The sequence below is a fragment of the Botryllus schlosseri genome, chromosome 8, assembly GCF_051294905.1.
Source record: "Botryllus schlosseri isolate E-star chromosome 8, Bs_hap1, whole genome shotgun sequence".
Taxonomy (NCBI): domain Eukaryota; kingdom Metazoa; phylum Chordata; class Ascidiacea; order Stolidobranchia; family Styelidae; genus Botryllus; species Botryllus schlosseri.
In genome coordinates, this window is record NC_137243.1 from 9884600 (window position 1) to 9900649 (window position 16050).

General features: G+C 40.8%; 3 protein-coding genes across 3 annotated transcripts in view; 2 read left to right on the plus strand and 1 right to left on the minus strand.

Moving 5' to 3' along the window:
• LOC145445220 (cytochrome b5-like) overlaps positions 1-16050 on the minus strand; it is a 392395-nt gene that overhangs the window by 46774 nt on the left and 329571 nt on the right. The gene's annotated exons all lie outside the window — the stretch shown is intronic.
• On the plus strand, positions 3217-5230 carry LOC145445219 (transmembrane protein 216-like). The gene is made up of 5 exons (XM_080323392.1): positions 3217-3345; positions 3402-3505; positions 3567-3660; positions 4755-4956; positions 5025-5230. The coding sequence occupies exons 1-5, from the start codon at positions 3339-3341 to the stop codon at positions 5032-5034; spliced, it is 417 nt and encodes a 138-aa protein (XP_080179518.1). The 5' UTR covers positions 3217-3338; the 3' UTR covers positions 5035-5230.
• Positions 12108-14182, plus strand: LOC145444784 (tubulin alpha chain, testis-specific-like). Its single transcript, XM_080322796.1, has 7 exons — positions 12108-12249; positions 12411-12633; positions 12693-12797; positions 12874-13070; positions 13132-13629; positions 13745-13938; positions 13998-14182. Exons 1-7 carry the CDS (start codon positions 12247-12249, stop codon positions 14128-14130), a joined length of 1353 nt encoding a protein of 450 aa, XP_080178922.1. The 5' UTR covers positions 12108-12246; the 3' UTR covers positions 14131-14182.

Here is a 16050-nt window from a genome sequence, read left to right on the forward strand (position 1 = left end):
TGCACTGCGATTGCGAATACATACCTAAATGTACCATTAATAATCTTATTCATTCATTAGGACTTCTTTCAGCACAACAATTAGGCTCACGGTTGTTGGAGGAAAGGGAAGAAAGTTTATTTTCGTCTGCGCTATTGAAGTTCTTGAAAGATTGAGATGCAAAGGAACCGTTATAGGCTGCCCACCCGATCATGGTGATTAAGAAGCTACACCTTTACCATTATGGTACTAAATGGCGGAAATCATTAAGTCGGATTGATTAAAGAGTGGATTATCTCATTCATCAGGATTCAACAACCAAGGATTAAGGAAACCCGTTGATCGTTGCGGATAACATTGACCTAGTTACACTTGTAATCTCACGATGTGGCAATGGTTCACCTAACGGACGGCGGTACCGCCACCACGTTGTAATCAAAGTTACCATTATTGGATTAGTAAGATAATATATAGGCCTATATAAGATGTGCACTTGAGTAAAAGGAAGTAAAGAATCAATTATTATAAAAAAATTTCCAGCAGGCCAGAGTGGAATTGGTGGCAACGTCACGCTGAATTTTCTGTGCAATTACTTAATTATTCTATGCAGAAAAGCTCTCATCACGCAGGATTCATTTAAAAAAATGAACCGAGATTATATAGGCGCCAGCAGAGGCAGTAAATCACAGGCCTAGTAATTTACCGGGATATAGCGTATCGTAGGCACAATGTTATAGAGGTTCTTGTCCCTACTGAAATCTAAGTACGTTTTGCCTAATATAACATGCGAGCAGCGATGATTCATTAAGTTAAATTAATTCAATAAAAAATGAAGCATGGTGTGAGCACAGGACACCAATTCCATACATTGATCGACAAGTCGCGAGTCGTTTAATATCCGGCAAGGCCAGACCAAAGACTTGTTTGTAGAAACCTGGTATATCTGCGGCTTTCCCACTTAGCGCTCAGCATTCCAGGATAGCATGGAGGAAAAGAAATGGTATAATAACGCTGCCTCAATAAAACTATAAAATGATTCCGTTACTTCACATCTACATCTGTATCGTCAAAGCACCTCGATGGCGAAGACGAAAATAAAACCGATATCTTCATTATATCTCAATTTTGTGGTGTTTTGATATGATGAAAATAATGATACTTACCGAACTTTAAGAATGGAAGTTTACCTCTATCCATTGCCTACTGGCAATAATAACAAGAACATGCTTCGTTCGAGACCAGTAATGACAATATTTCAATTCATACAGCAAATCGCGACCAAAATATTTGATACCAACAATCACGCAGACACAATGCCGACAATTACCGCTACACCTCCGACAACGACTATCGGTACCGGTCCGTTACGTATGGTACCGTAAAAAATATCTCCTCCCTACACGTCATCATGTTGGTACAAGAACATCAACCCCTCAGCAACCGATAAAACGATACAGCCTCACAATAAAATCACACCACAATAGTGAGCAAATGGACGCCGATATACGAAAGCTACAATTTTTCTTGGGATAGACATTATTGCGCGAAGTCGGATGGCAAGGACGTGAGGGCGAAGGTCACGTGATAATGCAAAATGCATTGGTCTTCAGCCTGGCGGGTCTCGTCTGGAAGCGGAAATTCGCTGAATGGAATCATCAGCAACACGAAAACATGAAATGTACAATTAATTTGCTTTGTGAAAAGTATCCATCTATAACGTCACCATAGTAACTTCTAGATATGTCAAATATTTATGCAAAATACGGCAAAATCCATTTATGTTGAGTTATTTCACTCTCGCCTTTTCGAATGACCGTTCTCGATATAATTTCGATGTCAAGTCTCTATGAGCGTCAGTAAAGCGTTGGAAGCCTTTTATTTATGACGTCAAAACCAACATAAACCCGTCTAACGTCCCAATCATGCAGTGCAGTAAACGTGCACAGTGCTGTAAACGACTATGCCTTACATGATCCCGCAGCCAAATAGATATTCACCGTTTATCAATAAGTGTTCCATAATTTCATAACTCTAAATTAGTGATTTTATCAAGATTGCAAGTTGTTGGAATGGCTCGAATGGAATTTGAGTTGAACATAAATCGCTATAACGAGTTTTTTACATGCACCAAGGATACGAAATGCCATATCGGGAAAACAAACGCTTCTTCTGTCAGGCGATGGTAATCAGAATGTGGCTGGCTGCGTGGTAACTGTTGTGGATTGTGAAATAACGATGTCTGATCATTTTATGTGTTCAGAATAGCCATCAATTTCATTTTCATCTATTGACTAAAATCAGCCTGTACCGGGTTAAATAGTAGTTTTACTCCGTCCACTCAACGGTACGCCTGATTGGAATCGCTGGCGTTTTTGCCTGATATATCAGGTGAGCAGCGATGATTTTCCAAGTTGAAGTAATTTAATAAAAAAATAATTAAAAAATAAAACATAGTGTGAGCACAGGACACTGATTCCGACGGTACGCCCGCGACAACAATAACTATACTATAAATATTATTGGTAAATAATTGCCTCTGTACTGTTGAATTTTAAATGCAGTGTTCACTGTGGTGTATGTTGCTTTCGGTTATGATTTTCTGATATGATTCTGTTCTCATTCTACTCGTGAAACTTTTTATATTGTATTTACGGAGTGAGTGAACTATGTCAGCTCATTGTTAAGCTATTAAAAGTGATTTTGATGAAAAAATAACTTCAGTAAGGTATCTGTCACATTGTGGGTAACACTAATGGAATTAACGTATCATACCGTATCTAAGTAACGGTAATATTTTGGTGTTTCTTCGAATGACAGGTTGACATTGACAGACAGTTTCTAGTTTTTTCATAAATTGCAATAAGTTATCCTTATCATTTTAACCCCAAACTTTCATGCCTCCACTCCAAGAGCTGGCGTCATATTCCATCTTTTTGCATTAATCTTTCCTTCATTCAATTATTTTAAAACTGAGCATCAACTCAGATGGATTTATGTTCCACCCATGACCTTGGAACTATAGGAAGTTTCTAAATTTCAACAGTGACTCGAGTCAAGTCAAGTCATACGAAAAAGGTGACTCGAGTCATCCCAACACTGAATTTCAATGTATCAGCCACGGATACAGTACCTTGCAAATCTTTCCAACTCAACTTGTTGTAGTTGGCATTTCTTATTATGCGAATTGCTGTATAATATAAAATTTGAGTCACAAATCAAAGTTTCCCATGGATGACAAAACTGTAATGCAGTCAATTTTTTACTTTTATCCAAATCTTAGTGTACGGTAGTTGACCTTAGAATGTGAAGAGTCATTGCAGTACCTAACGAAACTCTACCGGGACAAAAACAAATACAAGATGGCAGGTAATGTGTCTTTGTCATCCACATAACAGAGGCTTCAAAAATTCATTCTTTTTCAGGACGTCAAGTTCTTTCATCTGTTCCATTAGAAATGCTGCTCTACCTAAGTTCGGTGTACTTGGCATTTTTCTTTATAGCTGAAATTCTTATTGTCATATACAAGGTAAGCGATGCGGTATACATGCCACGGTCTACCGACTTAATTTTGTTCAACGTACTTTCAGGCTGAGGTACTAATCTATCCCAGTGACAATCTTGCAATTGATCTTGTTCTACTTTTTCTACTGGTTGGAATTGAAATTTTCAGAATTTATTTCGGTAAGTTTCCATTCCTTATGTTATAATTTTCCGTATTTCATTGTTCAGCAGCCTTAAGTCGAAACATGATTACGTCTATGATTGCTTTGCTGGGATGTACGATATAAATGTTTTTGTTGTTTTGTTATCACCTGCTGTTAATTTACCTGTGTGTACTACTCTGAATGCTACTTCCTGAGCACTGTCAGAAAATATGTGCTGCCATAAATATATCTCTCAACTGAAGATATATCCAGAGGTGGTCAGTAATGAAGTACTTCTAGTTTTTACAAGTACTCAAGCAGATTTTGCCTACTTGTAGTACTTAACAAAGTGGTTATATCTTTTTCTTAACTTCCACTTCAACAGTTTTTGAGCAAACTTGCTTACTTTGTACACTTTGGAATATGTTACGTGAAGAGTAGTTTCGGATATGCTTGCATCACTATGATACCGTACGTGAAACTGTCATGACAACTGGACAAAAGATCCCCTGTATCAGTTAACCTCATATATTTTCGGAAAATCGCACCGTTAGTACCAAAGATGCAGCTGCAATTTCGAAATTGACCACCTCAGATTAACTGCGAAATCTACTTTTGGAAATTACTTACTTTAGAACTTATGAAATTTTCTACTTCTACTTGAAGTAGTTTTGACATGTCTTTGAAATTGCTACTTCTACTTTTAATTGAGTAGAAATTTACAGTGTTACTTCTAATTGAATAGCAACACTGGCTAATTTATGCACCTTAGGATTATATTTCAAGCCTCGACAGATCGGGTTGAGATAGATCGCTCATCAGCATATCCCGAAACTTAGCCTACTTAACAATTTGTTTCAATCATTATGATGTTATTGTCAGTCGATATACCCATACCTATCGCAATCTGTCTTGATCTATTTCCAAATCTTGACTCTCTCGATGTTGGATAAGAGTTTTACAAAATTCAGAAATATTTTTCTTCACTCTTCACACATATGTCTGGTTCACTATATCCTTATAATCTCGCATCTAACATGGGATTATATTACATCACTAATACGGTGCGATGTAATAACGCAGCTTCTTACAGATCCCAATGATATGTAACCATAATATTTTTAATTACAGCATCAAAAGGAAATCTGACAGAACGAACCTTAACCATGCTCGGTTCGGTGATACTTCTTATCCCGTCTGCATTGCTAGTTGTGTATTTTCTAGTTTGGCAAACGTACGTTTTAAGACTCGACGTAATATTGACTGGGATATTCTTAGCAATGCAAGGGTTTGAGCTCCTATTCTCTCTTATTTCGATGGCAGTCTTTGGGAGGTAGGTCTTGGTTTCCTGCTGTCTAGTTCGTAATTTTGCTGCATTGCAACTGTTGTATTTTTTTTCAGACATGCATGAATCAACTGCAAAAGAGATGTCACAAGTAGTACTGGTACATGGATCGGTGGACGGGGAATTTCGGGATCGCTTTCAGCTGATTCCAGTTCTATTTTTATCCTTGCATCATTGATGAAGCTTCATATATTTCTACTCCCTTGAATTAATACACTTAGTAACAATACACAATGAGTATAATATTACATTTTTATAATTCGCAATCTGTGTTTACAGGCATAGCCAAGGGGAGAGCTATGGTCGTATTTTCGCTTTGGTCGTTGTGACAAAATCTGTGATCGCTATGCCACAGTGACCATGTGACGTCAAGTACTTGTTTTGTAAGTATAGGACACAGTGGCGGGGCACTGCGCCACCAACAATTCTGTTCTATAACAATGATTTACCATTTATAGACACACAGCAATCAATATATACCGAAATCAGTGTGAAAATCGCATTCTTGTGCTTTCGCTTGTAAAGGCCTATACACAGCGAAGCCTCTGCGAAAATCTAATTATCTTATGTGTTTTCGCTTCGTAAACGCCTATAGCCGGGGCATGTCCCGGTAACACTCATAAAAAGCTTTCACTCTTACGCATAATTTTGGCTGAGGTGGTCAGTAACGAAGTGTTTCTACTTTTTTGAAGTACTCAAGTAGTTTTCCGCTACTTGGGTACTTACTCAAGTACATCTAATTTCCCGCTACTTCTACTTCGTAATATTTTGTGATCTACGTACTTACTTTTCGCTATTTTCAATTTGTTACGTAGAAGTAGTTTAATCCAGTCAGAAAGATAGCCTGACGAATTTCGGGGCTGTTTTCACGGAGTATCAACATTTAATTTTCATAAAAGTTGAGTATAAGGCCCAGAATTTTCGTCGCGCTTCGCGCACAGTCAACTAATCTGATTTCACGTAAGTATTGGTGAATATAATTTAGTTAGCGCGTTACCGTTCACACCGCATTGTCGCCCATATGAAATATTTCATCGCAGTAAATATTGCCTATCATCAATCAATCGGTTTTATTAGTATTTTCACCATTTCAAAACAACACCAAACTGCGATACAATGAAAAGATAGGAAGGTGTCGAAACGACTTGGAGTAGTCTTTGAGATCAGACACCCACCTTGGCCTAGGCGAAGTAAAGAAGAGGCATGCACACTGAATGAAAAGTAACGCAGTGAATATAATAGGCATAGCGTATGAAACTACTATTTCGCAATCTATAGCATTTACCTATCATATCGACTTTTTTAGCGTTAGATCTGTTTTAGCAGACCAAGGTTGGAACCTTCTGAAAAAAAAAACATTAAATATAATTTCCACTTTTAAAAGTAGTATTTGTTTTTCTCTCTCAATTCCCAATATCATACTTTGAGTTATAATTAGTTTCAGTTCTTTTGTCTGGAGAACACACATGTTGAAGCACCGGTGAGCAAGTGTAGTAATGCCTCTATTTTTCGAAAATAAAGCAACACTATATGGCATTTTTATGATCCGCAATATTTTTTATTAACGTATACTTCGGGCAAAGTGTTGACACGGTATCCGATATAACTTCTCCGTATTGCTCTTCGACTAAACTACGGCCCTTAAAATATGGGAAAGGGCGCCATGCCATATTTTCGTAAACAAAGGATTAGGCCTAATATCGCATTTCCATATCAATACTCTCATTTGCATCCCATGATGCGGACGAATGGTTATCCTACCGAAAATTGATACCTCCTGGGATGCCTCAATCTGAATCAATAAGCTCTCCACACCTTCCTCATAGCTCAGTTTGCAGCATTTGACAGTCCATGTGAACGAATTACGACCGTTTTCGCAACTACTTACTTAATTGAGTAGATTTTAAAGTCAGTAAATTCTACTTCAAGTAGTTTAGGTTGCTTTTAAAATAACTACTTCTACTCGTACTTAAGTAGATTTTTGCGTCGCTACTTCTACTTGAGTGGCTTGCTTGACTACGTTGACCACCTCTGAATTTAGGCCAATAGGAATTAGTCAAACCGTCTTCGCAATTATGAGAGAAGAGTATAGACCAGTGCCTTTCAACCTGTGTGACGATTCGCACTGGTGCGAATGAAAAAAATTTCAGTGCGAATAACGAAGGTGGTGCGACTGAAAATCCGGATCAAGTGCGAATGAAAATCGTGATTATTTGTCAACTTTTCTATAGTGGAATAATTCGAAAAAAAAACTAATAGGAAATGTAAGATCAGTGTAACATTTGTAGTTGCGACGCAATTGTAATAACTTAATACGACACACGACTAATCGTAGCTCTCATAAGCCGTAGTGAATTAATATTTATGCACTATAATTAGCCTATTGCGTAACCAAAAGCCGGGTTCGGAAGCTGGTGTAGTGGCAGTATAGAGATCTCTACAATCTCTATAGTGGCAGACATGCAGTATATCAGCCCGTCTGAGCCTGCGACAGGCTGGTAAAATGACATCAAATTGACTTTCTGCTTTCTTTCGCTAAACAATCATCATATTTTCGTAATAACTGTTCGATTAGCGCGAGGCACGAGGATGGTAGTAAATACCATCATTACAGACTCACATTTGCAAGTTACTGTAACGCAAATTTTTACCCCTTCAAGGGTTATTAAAGTATGGACCGCAAAGAGTATAATTTAAGGTCGACACGGTGCCAGAGCTATCTGTTAATTTGTATTATTTATTGCGAAAAATCCTGCGATCGTTTTTACATATCCAAGATCACTGTGTTGGGTACTGTTACTACTGTAGCCAATAAGAGAGACAAGCAATAAATATGGCTTTATCATGAGAATTCATGATAAGATTTGTCCGACTGTTTTCTCTTGAAAACATGGTCGAAGACCGTTGGGATGAACTAGTCTAGGGGTGTGCAACGAGCGAGATCGGACCTATGAGACTCATTCATTTTGAGGCCAACCCTTTTTGTCGTCGGGGCACATGAAGACGTACAGTTTTGGCGAACAAACCGCTGATAAAATGCGGCGCCAAAAACATAAGCGGCGACAAAACCTCGGTCTAAAAATGTCCGATGCTGGATGGCCAAACCTTTCGAGGTGGATTGGATATGATGCTCCGTTGTCGGCAAGGAATAGTCCCGTTCTTGCAATCTGAGAAGACAGTAGTACAACTGCGATACACAGAGGAATTTAATTCGTTCTAATTTGGAAAAGCGTGCGTCAGACATGTTTTGTAGAGTTGTGTTGGGTAGAATTGTGGTGTGCGCGTTCTGTATGTCATACATGCCCGTAAAATTATAGCATACAACTGTAATATTAAAAATAAATTCCTTTTCATGGGTGAGGCTCGGTTCGCGAGATGCCACAAAAATTCAGATTTTGGTGGTAGTCTAAAAGCTGCTTTACCGTTATTAAACTGTCATGAATTCTCAAGTTAGATAGAGTAGATAGAGTAGAGTAGAACACAAAGTATCGTGAGTTATTTGCTCTTCTCATAAACTTGCGACACAGAAGTTGGAGCAACGTATTACCAGGTAGCGAGCTCTAATGTGCCTAGCCTACTCTCCTTAATCGTTTTGCACCTTATGTTTCAAAGACATAAAAGACAAAAGCCTCAACACAAACATGTGTGTTTTTCATTCTTTCGACAAACTGGAGCCTCTCGGGACCTTTGGGTCAGCTCTCAAAAACGAATTCTACCAGCAAGCAATATTTTCACTCGCGAAAAATACGCTATATTTTGGATAGGAGTGCAGAACAGATTATAAGACCTGGCTATCCAAGCACTCTAGTAGACGTTCTTGTACAAATTCCCAACAGCATTGTTTGGCCGATAAGGGTTTTAGTGAAATAATTGAAAGCAAAACTAGCGAAAAAAGTGGCCTTTTTAATGAGACACTTGATAGCTTAAGCTACATAGTAGCCAATTTGTTGAACATCTGAACAACATATTGTTAAGTAAGCCTATCTTTATCTTCTTTTTGTATAACAATTTCCGATTAGTTTGTGCGAATGAAATTTATTTTACAAAAAAAAAGTGCGAAAGGAGCTCAAAAAGGTTGAAAAGCACTGGTATATACTATATAGTCTGTTGAATAATAATATATTCATATTGAAAAGAACCCGAATATTTTTAGCTGACACTCGTCAGGGGTAATCATCAGCAAGTAGAGAATTCAAAAGAACATCGTATATCAACAATCGTAGTATGTGTATTCCTGGTATCGCTCGTAGCCGTTGGGATGCTTTAGGGGTGTGCAATCTACTGGTGCGGGACTATTAGGCACCAGTATCTCGCCGGTCATGAATCCCGCCACTGAACACACCAACACATGCGAATCTGTGAGGTGCAATGTCAATGAGATCGGCGACGAAAAACCCTTGTCCCGTACAACCTCGCACGTGTTGCGAAACTATCAACAATAATGATATCCCCAAGTGCCGAATAATCCCGACCCTGCAATCTCAGTCCCGGTACAACGCGAATTTGAAATCGCGTGGTCTAACGAAAGTACCCGTAATTTTCCATACATAATACGCTGATTTTAATAAAAAAATTTCTCCTAAAATAGGAGGTGCGTATTATACATGGGTACAAGAATTTTGAAAATTTTCCTTCGAAACAAACTTTCAATTACACCTTTTTCTTCTTATTTGTTGTCAATCGCGCATCACATCCAGCCATCGTGCTTAGACTTGGGTGGAAACCTGATTGACGCACCTATTTTCTATACCCCTGGTAGGTGTATTCAACTCGTTTCCACCCATTAGATGGCTGTGAAAGCTCTGTTCACACCCCATGCTATGGTGGAAATCTAGTTAACACACCTTTCTTCTCTTCTGCTTCAAACACGCTCCATACGAACACACTGCTCTCGTATCGCTTGCTCGATCACCTGCTCGTACATGAGGTGTGCGTATTATACATGGGTACAGGCTTTTCCCAGTTTTGACATGCCATTTTAAGGGTCCGTACCAATATAATTGGCAAAATTCATTTATTAACCTTGATATAATTTCATGCTCTGCGCGGGTAAGACAAAACATCTGTATAAATATTGCACCATCATCATCGTTTTTGTAAATTTTTTATCAAATCAATACAATGCATTCGTGAATTGCGTAATCCCGGGCTTTATTCGATACGGAAACAGCGTCGTTGTTCGTGAACCATGTATTGTAGTGTATAAATGGTAGGGTTACCATATTTTGGAAATCTGAAAAGAGGACACTTTTTCCAAATTTTCAGACAAGCATACCGTTAAATAGTATATTCATATTGAAATGAACCCGAATATTTTCGGCTGACACTCGTCAGGGGTAATCGTCAGCAACTAGTAGAGAATTGGAAAGAACATTGTATATCAACAATCGTATCACAAAATATGACGTCACCAGCATGAAATTTCGAATGAGAGAGCGTTCAATGTACTATTTTTAGGTGATACACGAACTCCTTTTGTTGACAGAGTTTTGGTTGGTGTATTTTGATAAAAGTTGATTCCAAGGCACACAAATGGAATTGTGAACGGCCTCGAACTACGATTCGAGATCGGTCGTCTCGATAATTATTCGCACAAATCGGATTATCCAACAGATGTTTGCCGATGGCAGAATTAATTGCCTTTGATCGATCAGCATCAATCTTAAGTGGATGAGTTAAGGGTGAGCTTTTCACATCGCGTGACGCACGTGTTCTGATAAATCTGGGGACAAGCATACCGGAAGAAAATCCTGAAAAAATGGTAAATTTCCTGCACTTCATGGTCGGTTGACTAACAAAAGGTCAACTTTCCGGCTCAGCTCCCGAAATAGCCGCTGGAGTGTTACTTCAGTGCTGATTTACTGTATCTCAGTCGAATTTTGCCCAATATTTAACCAAAATTCTAAAAAAAGAGGATACTCGGGCGTCCTCCGAGGACACTTTCAAAAAAGTAAAAAAAGAGAACAATACGTCCTCTCAAAAGAGGACGTATGGTAACCCTAATCAATGGTAGTGATGAAATGACCCGTATCAGAACTGGTGTTGAGATTGAGAACCTTATGGGGCTGTGAAGACCAACGTTCGATGACGCCCGCTGAAATGATGTTCCGAATAAGGACAGGTGGTACGAGCAATTTTAATGAAAGCAAGAGCTAAAAAGGTTCAGAAACACTGCTCTAGTCAGTGATTTGATGTTGACAAACGTCGCATATTCGGCTCGCAAACCTAGATTCATACATTGGCCAAGTAGACTGCCGCTGCGCGCTCCCATAGCGTCACTCGAATCCTCCGAAGCTTGAATAATTCAAGAGTAGCCAAGGCTTCATTTCGCAAAATAGTGCGAGTTATTGGATATTGATCCGTCACCTTGTATTATTGCGAGACACATATAGGCTGTATGCCATTTGCGCGATCGCCTAGTTTATACTAGGATTTCCTTTGGAGCAATTCACTTCCACCTACATATGTATTCCCATTCTTAAAGGCTGATAAATTAACGGATTGAATCAAATTACCTAGGGGATCGATCCAAATTCTATGCGTGTGTTGGTTACGGCGCTTACGCTACCGACGTGATTTCGAACTGTCGTAAAAGCGTTACCCGAACCGTTACGTTACGCTGGCTGATCCAAATGCTCTCTGGTGCGCATCATTTCCTTTTGACCCGGCCATAATAAGCGTTCTCGAATAAGAAGTGAGAACACACAATAAGCCTTAAAATCATTTCTCGTCCGACATACAGTGAATGGCACGGCAAATGCGCATTATATCATTATTCTATATTGCAACTGCACACTCGCAATTCACGCATCTTTAGGTAATCACTTCGCGCTGATATATCATTGAGTGTTAAATCGGATTAAGTACTCAACTATTCAACCACTAAGCAGGAGTAAGGATTCCCTGTGAAAATGAGTTCACCCAGCAGAATCTCATTATCTGCCAGCTGATTGAAATCAATTCAACATTCGATTTTGCATCAATATCCAATCCATCTGTTCGCTTTCGGCATGGAAGTGCAGTATCGATAAAGGTTCGATTCGAGTGCATGCTCTGCTCTCGTTCCTCTCTTGCCAATCATCCAGGCGTGCCTCGAGGCTGCAATCATAACCAATCAGACGGATCGTACATGACGTCATGCAACCGAGCAGCATAAGTATGGCGTGGCATCCCGCGCTTTATTCATACCGCAGAGAACGACAACCGTAACGTCCGTTTCCAGCAGTGCTGTTAAAAGATTTCTTCGTATATTCGTACGTCGCCCTTCTAGAAGACAAAATGGTGAGTGGGATAAGCGATCTACTCGTAGGCATGAGAGTTGCAGGATTAAGGCTTGTTTTGTGAATGTGCGACCGTCTATCTTTCGACTTGACAGTGAAGCTACCTACGGCCTATGCCGTGCTGGTTCTACTTCGTAGTGATCTATACATTCTGGTGTTTAGCGTGAATGTATCTCTATCCATGTCGGTCAAGCCGGAGTTCAAATTGGTAATGCTTGTTGGGAGCTTTACTGTCTTGAGCATGGAATCCAACCCGACGGTCAAATGCCCAGTGACAAGACCATTGGAGGCGGAGACGATTCCTTCAACACCTTCTTCAGCGAAACCGGGGCCGGCAAACACGTTCCGAGAGCTGTGTTCGTCGATTTAGAGCCCACTGTAGTCGGTAAGCCGGTCTCGTGTTCAATTGTAAAGCTTGTGAATAGCATCGTTATAAATTGTCAGATGAGGTGCGAACTGGTACATATCGGCAACTATTTCATCCCGAACAATTGATTACTGGAAAAGAGGATGCCGCAAATAATTACGCGAGAGGACACTACACCGTCGGTAAGTCTACACGGGGTTTCACGCAGTCGGTAATCGCAAATCACGTGCTGGCGTTGCTTACATGCTCCGCACGTAGGTAAGGAAATGGTGGATCAAGTGCTCGACAGAATTCGCAAGCTCTCAGACCAATGTACCGGACTGCAAGGATTTCTTCTGTTCCACTCATTCGGCGGCGGAACCGGATCCGGTTTCGCTTCTCTTTTGATGGAACGTCTCTCCGTGGACTACGGGAAGAAGTCCAAATTGGAATTCGCCGTTTACCCCGCACCGCAGGTTCATTAGATACTACTAAGTTTTGTCGTTCCGCTTCATTTATACATTATGTATTTCCAAGGTCTCAACAGCGGTGGTTGAACCCTACAATTCAATTTTGACGACCCACACAACTTTGGAGCACTCTGACTGCGCATTCATGGTTGACAACGAAGCGATATACGATATCTGTCGCCGAAACTTGGACATCGACCGTCCTACGTACACCAATCTGAACCGTCTGATTGGCCAGATCGTTTCGTCCATCACCGCTTCGCTACGATTCGACGGAGCGTTGAACGTCGATCTCACCGAATTCCAGACGAATCTCGTGCCCTACCCTCGTATCCACTTCCCGTTGGTTACGTACGCGCCGATTATCTCGGCCGAGAAAGCGTATCACGAGCAGTTGTCGGTTTCCGAAATCACCAACGCGTGTTTCGAACCCGCTAACCAGATGGTGAAATGCGATCCTCGTCACGGGAAGTATATGGCGTGCTGTATGCTGTACAGAGGCGACGTGGTCCCCAAGGACGTTAACGCGGCCATCGCAGCCATCAAAACCAAGCGCACGATACAGGTATGACTCTCTGTAAGTTTTGTTTAGTGATTTGCGCATATCTGAAGCCTTGGCTTTTGCAGTTCGTCGACATTGTTTAGTGATTTGCGCATATCTAAAGCCTTGGCTTTTGCAGTTCGTCGACTGGTGCCCGACTGGCTTCAAGGTTGGCATCAACTACCAACCACCTACCGTTGTTCCCGGTGGTGACTTGGCGAAGGTGCAGAGAGCCGTGTGCATGCTCAGCAATACTACCGCTATTGCGGAGGCTTGGGCTCGTCTTGATCACAAGTTCGACCTGATGTACGCGAAACGGGCTTTCGTTCATTGGTAAGATTTTCGACTCTCCTTATGAACTACTTGTTTTATCATTTCGGTTTCCTAACAAGGTACGTCGGTGAAGGCATGGAAGAGGGGGAGTTCTCGGAAGCGCGTGAAGATCTTGCGGCTCTCGAGAAAGATTACGAAGAAGTGGGTCTCGACTCTATCGAGGGCGATGAAGAAGATCAGGAAGAATATTAATTTATTGGATCCAATTTCTTTTTGGCCATTAATAAAAAAGCCTGGTTGAACACGACGAAATTCTGTATTCCAGCTTCTACTCTGTCGTTGCGAGTGAGTTGCGTTTTTCACAGAGTTGTAGCCTCGCAAGCTGTGCCCCGGCGTTAGTTTATAGACTTTACGTAGCGGCGCATCTTCGAAAGCTATGCTGACCTGCGTTAGTTGCGACTTCTATGCCTCAGTGTATAGCCTCGAGCGTTGTCGGTTGCACCGGAAACAATTCAAAAAATTCGATCTCGCGCGCCAGTTGTTTTTCCCGCGCGAAATCGGGAAGGTCTCAGAATGTTCGGGACAGCGGTCGTTTTTGAATGAAATCCAGGCCGTATTATTGAACTTAGTTTGTGCCGTCTTATTTTCAAAACCAGCTTGTCGACTATACCGCTACGATATTACATGTACGGATAAATCAGTCCCGTTCACGCGCAAGAGCAGCTTCGTGCAAGTTGAGTACAATACCGGGAGCGTTGATGTGGATTCGGGCACTATGCGACATTCTAGAAAAAACAAAAATAGGAATCCGAACTTCATCGTTTCCGAGACACAATATTGATTGTTACGTTTGCGTCCTATTGTACCGCCAGGAATAACTTCTTTCCTCCTGTCAATCATTATTCTCACTTAGATGACTCTAGTGCCCCATCGTGTGTTTCACATCTCTTTTAGGGTAATTCAAGCGGTTCTGTGTATATTTCGCTTTCATTGGCAAACTCGCACGCACCCGATACTGCATGCAGTACAGTACAGTACTAGGTTTGCGCCTAGCACGCGATGGTTTGCGATCACGATGTGGGTAATTCGTTAGTCAGGTCTTATTGGATATTATACATGTGAAGCAGCAACTACTGTGCGTTAGGTGTTTAGTTGAAGTAATCATCAATGGAAGAAGTCGGGTGCATATTCGAGATGACACATTTCAAATTGACTCCAGCATTGTTGAGTTCTGTTGTGAGATACCGTACCGTGCACCGTAACTTGCTGACAATGGTCCACAATCGTATGATGATAATCCTGGTTTAACAGTTGGTCTGTACGTCCCGCAGTGTTTATTAATTAACATGACATCAACATGTGTTGAGCTGCATACCGTAACACTTTATGCAATAAATATTATTGTGGAATATGAAACGAAATTTGTTAGCTGAGGCTGAGACATCACACACAGCACAATAACCGTACATCAGAGTCGTTTTCTTTCTCAATGTAATGGCATTGGCTGGGCCTGGGCTGGTAGACTTCAACGTATAATTTATAGTAGTGCTATTTGCTATGAGCGGTAGATACGAGTTCTGAATTTGACGTGGTATCAGATTTAAGCAAGCCCTTGAGAATGATTGTAAAATCCAAGTTAAATGCGGGACCGTCGCGCCATGATTTGGAGTTGGTGCGCGTATGATCTTTTCATGCTCAATCGCGACAATCAATATCTTCCCGATTAGAAAATGCGCGTGCATTTCAATTGTCCGATAACTGACTTCACCGTGTTTGTGTGAGAAGTGCAGTTGCGCTGTGAAATATTTCATTTCTGTCGTTGGTGCATTTCAGCAGTACGATAACTGATTTCACGATGTTTGTGTGAGAAGTGCAGTTGAGCTGTGAAATATTTCATTTCCGTCGTTGCAATAGTCGGTAGCGGTTGTCGATTTGGTGTTAATTGGATTCGATCCCGAGTCTTGTGGTCCGACGGCATGCTGTCTGAGCTGTACACTGGCCGTCGAGTCGGTAATCACGCATCATCGTCAGAAAACCTTTTCTTCCGACTGGTAGCTTGGTATATCAACGTTTTAGGGATTGGTACGCTTCTGTTGAGCACGGGATTTGTGGCGATGTACGAAATGTAGTGCTTTTTGTTCCTTTGTCACTGCTAATATGGCACCTTCAATT